General features: G+C 56.0%; 1 protein-coding gene across 3 annotated transcripts; it reads left to right on the top strand.

Moving 5' to 3' along the window:
• Positions 1-603: 603 nt before the first annotated feature.
• Positions 604-9,374, top strand: CUNH3orf18 (chromosome unknown C3orf18 homolog). Of its 3 annotated transcripts, none has more exons than XR_005527690.1 (6): positions 604-786; positions 2,456-2,847; positions 5,821-5,846; positions 6,373-6,520; positions 7,774-8,749; positions 8,968-9,374. XR_005527690.1 is itself a non-coding variant. In XM_039228012.1 (5 exons), exons 2-5 carry the CDS (start codon positions 2,614-2,616, stop codon positions 7,852-7,854), a joined length of 489 nt encoding a protein of 162 aa, XP_039083943.1. In that variant the 5' UTR covers positions 604-786; positions 2,456-2,613; the 3' UTR covers positions 7,855-9,374. The 3 variants fall into 3 exon arrangements, 1 of the variants encoding a protein (XP_039083943.1); XR_005527689.1 differs by having other exon boundaries at positions 7,774-8,462; positions 8,669-9,374; XM_039228012.1 differs by having other exon boundaries at positions 7,774-9,374.
• Positions 9,375-9,631: the final 257 nt, after the last annotated feature.

Genomic DNA, 9,631 nt, shown 5'->3' on the forward strand with positions numbered 1-9,631 from the left:
TTCCCAATAACAATACCAATCTAATAATACCATTCTGCTTCCAACTTCTCTGAACTCAGCTACCTCATTTCTAGCCTGGGGTGGGTGTTTACCCAAGAGCCCTCTCGGTAGAGCTCATCTGAGCAGGAAGCCGAGCCCCAGGGAGGGGAAACATCTTGCTCTAGGTCACAAAGCCATGGAGGGGCGAGCCAGAGTTCAACGGAGGTCCCAGGACTCCCAATCCAGTGCTCTCCCCCAGCCTCCAGCTTCTGTCTGCATTTTGGAAGCACGCGTCTATCTCAGAGGAGGTGGAGCTCGGCCTGAGTTTTAGTGCAGTAAGAGCTTGGCCATCCAAGGCCCTCGACCCTACTTCAGCAAAGGCCATGGGGAGTGAGGGGTGGTCTGCAAGAACCGACACCCAGTGTCCGGCTCCTTCTGGGGGCGGAGCCAGGTCCGAGCGACAGGCGATCAGGCCAGTGCCGGGCGGGCTCTGGACCTGACAGCCAATCGGGAACCAGGGGCGCTGAGCGGGCAGGGAAGGGAGGCACTGGAGCGTGGGGGACCCGTGGGGCTACTCGCCTCGGCCCCACCCCCGCGGTGGGTCCAGGCCCTGCCTGTCCCGGCCCAAGCTGCCTGAGCCGGCACTCGCGGCTGCCGGCGGTGCGCTGTAGCCCGCCCCGCCCGCGGCTCCGAGCGCACTGGGAGGGCGGACCTGGGGTCCGACCCGCAGCCCCTGGCCCTGGCCTCCTGTCGATCGCCACCACCCCTAGCCTCTCCAGCTGAGCTCGGCGTCCCAGAGAGGATTAAGTAAGTGCTGAGGTCGCAGCTTTTGCGCAAGAATGGAGGAATCACCGAGTCGCAGAGCGGGGATGGGGATTGGAGCAGGGAGGACGGAGGAACCTGGTAGAGAATGGTATGCGGGTTCTCGGAGGTCGCGGTGCCAACGCATTTCACCCGATTCCTTCTCTTGCCCTTTGGACCTTCAGGCAGTCCCATACAGTGATGGGCAGGGCATTTTCTCTGCTTTGGATTGAGGAGTAAACAGAGCCCAGAGCAAGAGTTAAGGGTCTGGCCCAAGGTCATGTCTGGGGTCAGAGGCAGAGCCAAGAACGAACCTGGGACTGCTGACGCGTTCAGTGAAGCTGGAGGGAGAGGGAAGAGAGGGATGAGCCCCCATATGTCTCTGCCAACCTTACCCCTTCCTAAGGATCCATCATTAGTGTGTACACTCCGTACACACACACATGCACGCACACACACTCACACGGGTGGTCAGTGTTTAGATTTTAGGGAAATCTGTGTGGCCTGCACAAGGAGGCACCCCACATACACCCATGAGCTAGGACAGGAAGGTACGTGTGCAGCCATGGGCTGTGTATCTCCCCCTTCTCCCTAGGTCTGCCCTTCTGCAGCTTGGCTGGGACCCCTTCCCACTTACCCGTACCCTTACCCTTACCCTTACCCTTACCCTTACCCAGCACCCTCTGGCCTGGGAAGACCTAAGCCACACCCTGTCCTGGGCACACCTCCCACCCTCTCCTCCCAAGGGAGGAGGGAGGGGACAAGAAGCACCTCGGAGTGGGAGCTCCATCCCTTCATCTGAAGATACGCTCCCTGCTCACCTTGTTTTTCCTTGTCCCTGGCAGCTCCTAGCTCTCCCATGGAGGTCCATTGACCCTAAAGGCCTTCAGAGAAGTTGTGCTAGAGGACCTGACCTTAGCCTCTCTCCCCTTCCTGCCTTCTGGACTCTCCATACCTGCCCCGCCCCACTGCAAACACAGCCTGGATCACACAATGGGCTGGGTCCAGGGGCTTCTGTGGCTCCCCTTTCCCAAGTGTGCTGGCCATTGGTGAAGGTCTATATATTGGGTGCTGACTGTGGGCAGGGGTTGCACTGAGCTAAGTCTTTTCTAGGGACCAGTTCATGCTGCCATTTTAATGACCCTGTGAGGGAGGTGGGGTTTTGTTTTTGTTTTTTGTTTTTGTTTCTGTTTTATCTCAGACTCAGGAGAACTGAGACATAGAAGTGGAGTGACATGCCTAGAGTCATCTGACTCTTGGGCAAGTGTTTCCCTCCAGGAAAGGAAAAAGCTGCAGTATTTTTTTTTCTTCAAGCAGGAGGTGAGGGATATGGGGGGGCACGGAGTGAGGAGATGGGAAATGCAGGTAGTAGGGGTGGAAAGGTGGCTATTACTCAGAGGAGAGACTTTTTCTTTCAAACCTCCCCATCACCTTTCTCATCTTCCAAGTATGATCACTATGGTTATCATACCCTTGAAGAAGGGGCAAGGTGTTATTTTCACCTTCCTAAATCCACATGGGAACTGTACATAAGTAAAGCACATGTCCTGATGTCCCTTGAACTTGCTTTTGCCCTCAAACTTGTATTTCCCCAGTACCTTCAGAACTTAGGAGTACTTAATGTTACCACTGAGTCCTGTCCTAAGCCTCATGTTTTTTATTCTTTCTTTTCTAGCACCCAAGGAGGAGCCAGGGAGCTCCCTTTATCCAAGGAGGTGGCAACCTGCAAGTATAGTGGGGGGCCACAGGCTGGGACACTACTGATGTCAGAATCAAGTTGGCGGGTTGGCTGACCACAAGCAGTGTCTCAGCCAAGGCCCTCTCAGCATCAGCATGAACTCCAGGATCCCATCTGCTAGGGGCTGGTTCAGCAGCCACCCACCTACCTCTGAGCCTGACCTGGAGGCTACCACAGATGGGCCAGCTTCTGAGACCACTACCCTCAGCACAGAAGCTACCAGCTTTAATGACACTAGAATCTCTGATGTGGCTGGTGGCACAGCTGGTGTGGGCACAATGCTTCTGTCCTTTGGGATCATCACAGTGATTGGTCTGGCTGTGGCCATGGTAAGAGCTGGCAGGCTGGGGCTCACTCAGGTGGCTGTCAATCGGAGGCGGGTGGTCAGTGTTTAGATTTTAGGGAATCTAATCAGAAGATGATTATCTGTTAATGATAGCACAATCTTCCCCTTCTCCAGGGATTTGTCCACTGGAGACCCAGAGACCAGAGAGGCTGCCACCAATTGGAAGAACCAGAGAAGGTTCTCAGGATACATGGGGTCTTAAGCTGGGCCATGGGGGCCACGTAGGAGTTGGAGAAGAGGTTGTTCCAGGTGGAGGGTCCTGATGGGCAAAAGTTTGGAGGCAGGGAGGAGGTTTGAGCAGCAAGCAGAACAATGAGGCAAGTGGGAGGAGGGGTACAATAGGAGTAGAGGCCAGAAGGCCATGGGAAGAGATCCTGGGCTGCAGAGTAGGGGTGGGATGCTCCAGGCATGGCAGGCTGCTGGCCGCGTTCATTCACTTAGCAGTTATTTACTGGGCATCTGCCCTGGACCAAGCCTTCAAGTCTCCAGACACTCAGGAGACAAGGTCCTGCCCTATGGTTCTTCAGGGGACTAGGAGACAGGTAAACCAAGGATGCCAAAGCCAGCCCAGAGGGACTGAGCTGGGGAGTTGGGCAGGAGGACTTTCTAGGTTAGGTGGTCAGGGACACCTGAGGAGGCAACATTACAGCTGAGACCCCAAGGTGGAGGCCTGGCCCCAGTATCACAAGAAGGGGCAGAACTGGGCAGACATCAGGACTGAGGTGAACTGGGGTAAGAATTGAAGGTGTTCCTGATAGTGGATATGTTTCAAGATCTGGTGTCTGTCCCTGCAGATATGGGCCCTCCCCCTGATATGCTACATGGACACTCAGAATGTCACTGAGGGACTGCTGGAGACTGTGTTGGTTAAGACCAGGAAGAGTGGGGGTGCAGCTCTAGTCCCCCAGGTTGGCTGACATCCTGGCCACTGCCCCACGCAGGCTCTGATGGCTAGCCTTAGGCTCAGGAACATGTTGCTCTGGCTAATTAGGGCTGTGGATGGTCCATCCATGACCTGGCTGGAGCTGCTGTTAAACCAACGTTGCCATATGGGCCCTGTAGGCTCCAGATCGCTGCCAGGGAACAACTGCTGGCCAGCAAGCAGGGCCAGGATGCAACACACAGAGTGAGCAGGCTCCTGGGGCAGGGGCGAGGCAGAGTGCCAGTGTTTCCCCATGGCACCCATGTGGCCGTTAAATAAACTGAAACAATCTTACCTCAGAGAAAATATAGGATCTGGAATCTGCCCTTTTGACTCTAGGCAAAAGATTTTGACCCAGGAATTTTGGAGGACTCCCTTACACTTCATTGTGGAGGAATGTTCAGATGGCCAGGAAAAAGGGCCTTCTTGCCCAAACCAGAGAGGTAGGAAGATTGTGGGACAAAGGCAGTGGAGGGCAGGAAACAGCTCGTGGGCACTAGCGAACAGGTTCAGAAGTGCTCCCTGAGTGCTGCTTCCTCTCCTCTCTTGTCAGCAGGGCCAGCTGGGTATGGGGAGGGGCAAATTGTGCCGGGTTGTGTGCCTCACACAAGAGTGTTATGGGCAGGCTTCCTGCAGGAAGCAACACTGCACCTGGATGGTGAGGAGTGGGGAAGATTTGGAAAGGAAGGTATGTGGGAGGGTGGTGTCAGTAGATGGGGCAGAAGGAACAGCAGGGCCAAGGCATGGAGATCGGATAAGGGTTCTGGTATCTCGTGAAGACCTGTCTGTAGGACAGGGCCCAGGACAGAGAGGAGGGTTTGGGGCAAGACCAGAGCAGAGGGAGGAGAGGGAGGAGAGGGAGGAGAGGGAGGAGAGGGAGGAGAGGAAGTCCAGGTCCTGGGGCTAAAGCTGCTGGTTCAGGGCAGATAGGGGCTGGGCCTGAGACCTGGAGCTCCCCTGGCATCCTTCCGACAGGACAGCAAGGGTATCATCCACATGTGACCCCTGAAGGGATGGGAAGCAAGGGGCACATCAGTTTCTTTTCAGGCCTTTGGGGTTTCTGAGGAAACAAGCAGCAAGAGGAACTCTGGGTCAGGCTGGAAACCCAACTAGATTCGGGCTGTGAATGAGGCACAAAGGATGTGAGAGCCACAGAGGGTTTGGGACAGACCCTAGAGACATGGCTTTCCCCATGGTAGAAATGACCATTCTCTTGGCAGCCAGAAACCACCAGTTTAGGGAACAGTCAGGTGGTGGCAGAGGTCCCTGGAGTCCCTGCCTTGGTGGCCAGCCCTTCTTCCCCCTCTCAGTGCTTTGTATCAGGATGTTCTGCTCCCTCCCAGAGTTCTTAGGTCTTGCATGTTTCCTCAGGCTGCCTAGGCCTTTATCTTTGAATCTGTACAATGGGGGTTAGGACCCAAGAGCTTTCCTACATTCCTCCAGCATCTGAGCTCTGGGGTTTAGTCTGGGCTGCTATTCAGGGGCTCATGCTCTTCTCCCCAGGCCATGTTCACTGAAGGCCATCAGCCTCCCATGAAAACCTCAGAAGCCCAGCCCAGAGCCTTGCCTGGAGCCACTCCCCTGCAGAGTCTGGCCACTACCTGTCCCCTGTTCTTTTTGCCCATCCATGGCTCTGTACTCCCTGGGGGGAGTTGAGAGGAGGAGGTATGCTGAAATCTTCCCTCCCCCTTCAGCCCTGAGGAGTCCGAGGCAGGTGCTGAGTGGCTGGAACTGCAGTCTGTACTGGCAGAGATAGGGTCCTCCTGTCTGCAGGCCAGGTCTGCCTGTGTGGTTCTCCCAGGCTGGGCTCCTCGAGCATGAACCTGCTCCCCATCTCGAAGCCCAGGCACTGTCAGCAGCTGATAAATGTCAAAAGGAGGCACAGATGTAAGATGTATGTGTCCCTGGGAGGGAATACCCTGAGGACATGGGGATCCACAGTTCTCCCCATCATCAGCCTCAGGATGTACCCTGTCCCAAGGGACTGCTGGCTAATCCATTCCCAGCCATTTGATGCTGCTCCTTCTCTTGCAGGTTTTATACATCAGGAAGAAGAAGAGGTAACTCCCCAGTTACCACCCAAAACTCCAGCCTGTTGGCAGTGTTGGGTTGGACTCTAGAAGACGTGGGTGGGAAAAGAGAGTCCCAGCAACATTGGGACCCCTCTCCCTGGTCAAGGAATCAGGTCCTCTTCTGCCCACTCGTAGTTGGGGATGAATACTTTCCCTCCGGGAGCGCTGAGCCACCCTTGTCCCAATGCCCTGAGCTCCAGGTCACTGACTCCCCTTCCCTGCCTGGCCTCCAGAGGCTGTGGACCACCCAAGGCCCTGGCCTAGGCAGTCCCATGGACCCCACAGATGATGCCTCCATGGTCATGGCCCCATCTGGTCCCAGGAGTGGGTAACTATCTATCTGAGGGGTGGTACTGCAGGTATAAAAATAGCTTTCATTCAATCCCAGAGGGAATCTTGGGTCCCCTAAACATAGTTGCGTGCTATGGCTCAGCCAGGCATCAGGCAGAGCCCGAAGGGCTGGGGGGAGGGGAAGGGCCTGCCATGCCCCCAGCAGCCTTCCCCTTACCCCCAGGCTGGAGAAGCTCCGCCACCAGCTAATGCCCATGTACAACTTCGACCCTACGGAGGAACAAGATGAACTGGAGCAAGAGCTGCTGGAGCACGGGCGGGACGCTGCCTCCATGCAGGCTGCTGCCTCTGTGCAGGCCATGCAGGGCAAGGTGGGCACTAACCAGGCTCCCCACCCAGCCTGCAGGCTGCTCATGAGACCTCTGCCCCCACCCTCCCTCCTTGCTCATGCAGCTTTCCAGCACCTGCCATGTGGTCAGGTGGCAGCTATCGGGTATATGGGTTTTGTCAGGTTTGTTTAGAAACTGGCCAAGTTTCCCTGTGGCCACCTATAAACTGACTGCACAAGGCCAGGGCAGCCCTGGGATCCAGCCTGGCTCTGCCCCTGCTAGCTTAGTGATCTTGGCAGCCCCCTTGGCCTCTCTGATCCTCTGCTTTCTTGTCTGCAAATGAAATCCCCAATTCTTGCCCTCTGTGTCCCCACATCTTGGCTAGGAAAGCAGGAGAGGACTGATGGAAGAGATTATTGGAAACAGGGAGGCTGGTGCCTCTGCCCCCCTGAGGGCCCTGGTCCTGAGCGGGTCATGGTTGGGGTCAGATTCTGGAACAGGGCACCTCCGAGTACACTAGGGGATTCCTAGTAACTGACAAACCCCTGGTGGGTAGAGACCCCAGCCAAACTTGCTTCCTATGTCCAAAGGGTTAGGTATCTGTGTGGTCACCCTGTCAGAGCCACTGGGCTGCCTGGCCACTTGCTACTAGTCCCTAAAATCCCCAAGGGCCAGAGCAACATGACGAGGGCTGGTCTCTCCCTGACCCATGAAACCCCTTTGCATTTCTCCTTGCCTTGACCCCGCAGGTTGCTGGGGGAGAGGTGCTGGCCCTGCCAGAGGGAGAATTAGGAGACTGGACTCAGGAAGAGTCCAGACTGGGAGTCCAGAGAACTCCTGGTTTTGCCGCCAGTTCTGTGGCAACTGATCAGGACACATTCCCCACTTGGGATATTTGGGAAATCAGGCTGAGAACCTTGGTCCACCCAGCCCATAGAACTACTGACAATTTGACAGTTGTTTCCTGTGCACCTCCCTGCCTCCCTTGGTCCGGCCCCTGTGTTAGGGCTAGGGGGATACAGAGGTAAGCCCCTTCTGCTGGGAGAGAGTGGTGCATGCATAATTAACCCAGCCTCTGGGCCCACAGGGTAAATGCATGCTGGCCAGTCGGTGATGGCTGTGGGGGGGGGAGGGGCCATCAGAGCCAGATGGTATATCCAGGCTGAACTTAGAATTCCAAATGGAAGGCATAGCTGGTGCCAAGTGAAAACAGGCAAACCCAGAAGCAAGGGTGGAGGTGGGCCAGAGACTGAATGGCCTTGGTCAAGGTCCCTGATGCCCCTGTCTCTCTGCAGACCACTCTCCCCTCTCAGGGCCCACTGCAGAGGCCCAGCCGGCTGGTGTTCACCGACGTAGCCAATGCCATCCATGCGTGAGTGGCCTGGGGACAGGCCTGGACTTCTGATGAAGACACCTGCCACAGTGCCCATTGAGCTGCCCACTCTGTGATTGTTAAGATCTACTCTCAGGACCTGCCCTGCCAAGGCCCAGCTATTCCCAGGACCCACCTGCTGACTCTCCAGGCTCTAAGAGAGGCCCTGGCCAGGCTGGACATCTGGCTACTGATGTCCCCTGATCTGAGGGCCCTGGCATGGAGGGCATCCCTCATGTCAGGAAGGTTGAGAGCCATGCTAGCTTCCTTGTGTCCTCCCCAGACCCCTCACATCATGGTCTGCTCCTCTAATGTGGAGGAAGTGGGGGGAGACATGGGATGGGAGGGGAAGGGGGAGGAGAGTAGGGAGGCTTTCCCCTTTGTCAGGGAGAGACCTGTCTTCAGAATCTGGAGCCTCCTCTGGAGTGGAGAGAGGCAACAACCAGGTCGCCCCAGGAGAAGCCCAGGGATGATGCAAGAACTGCCAGGTGGGCAAGGATGCCAGGAAGAGGGCTGCTCCTGCCCAAGGCCCATCTGTATTTTAGAGGATCGGTGAGGCCTCCCAGCCACCCTTCCTGGCAGCCAGCTGTTGGCTGGGAAAGAGGAAAGGAGGTAGGGGAATGGGTATAGAGGAACACAGTGCCGGGACGTGCTGAAAAGCCTCAGGCATGTGTGCAAATGTGCCCAAATGCAGGCATGTGCGTGTCCCAGCGCAGAGTAGGATGGAGACCTTTTGCATGGGCCCCCCCCCCTCCAAGTCCACCCCACCCCTTGATGTGCATGGGAGCATCAGAATAGGCCACCTTCTCTGCCTTCAGTGTTCAGGACTGAAGGAAGAGGAAAGCCAAGGTGAAGGTCCTGCTGCCCATCTCATCTCTTCACTGGGCTCTACAAGCCAGGTAACCTGCTTCTGAAAACGGTTTCCTGTCCTGGTGTATATTGGGGATCTAGGGCTGTGGGAGAGGCTACTGGCCTGAGGGCAGTGGTCACAGGCTGTGGGCTATCTGGGGACATTCTTGCTGCCTGAAATGGGGTGGGGATAGCCCCATGGGAAACAGACTTATTTTTTGAAAGCATAGACCACCCACCCATTGTCCACCCACCCCACACCCCTCAGGAATTCTTCTACCAGTCTGGGCATGTGGGCAAGGCATGGGGCCAAGCCAGACCCTAGGAGCTGGGCAGTTGTTTACTCTGGGCATGCATGCGCACATGAGCATGCACAGAAGCATGCCCCCGTGCCCAGCCTCGTCACCATTGCTGTCCTCCGCTGGCTGGAGGGGATGCGGGGGCAGCAGCACAGACCTTCTGTCAGGCAAATATCACATGTCAGGATGTGAGGGCCAAGGAGGCCCGTGTGGGGAAGATTTGGGATGTATTCCCTCCTCTAGATGCTATAAATACATTAGCACTTGAACCAACTGGAGGGCTGTGTGTAATTTAGGATGCACAGACGCTGTAATTTAACTCACAGCATCTCCATGTGAGAGCATTAAAGATGTAATTAAGATGTTTACACAAAAAGAGTGTGAGTCTGTGACACTTGGGGTGTGAAACCCCAGGAGGGAGGGACAGGATGGGTGAGGGGTTGTGTGGGGGCCTGGCGTAGTCACTTAGATCCCAGCTATGAGCTGGCAGCCTCATTGGTTTTCCTTGAAATATCTGATGAAATGCCTCTGGCCCTGAGTTCAAGCTGCTGTGGGGCCTCATGTCTCAACTCTGGAATGGAGTCACAATGCCTACCGTCCCCTTGGGTGGAGAGGCTAAGTGGACAGGACCTT

This window comes from Hyaena hyaena, unplaced genomic scaffold (genome assembly GCF_003009895.1).
Source record: "Hyaena hyaena isolate Hyena2069 unplaced genomic scaffold, ASM300989v1 scaffold_30, whole genome shotgun sequence".
NCBI lineage: Eukaryota > Metazoa > Chordata > Mammalia > Carnivora > Hyaenidae > Hyaena > Hyaena hyaena.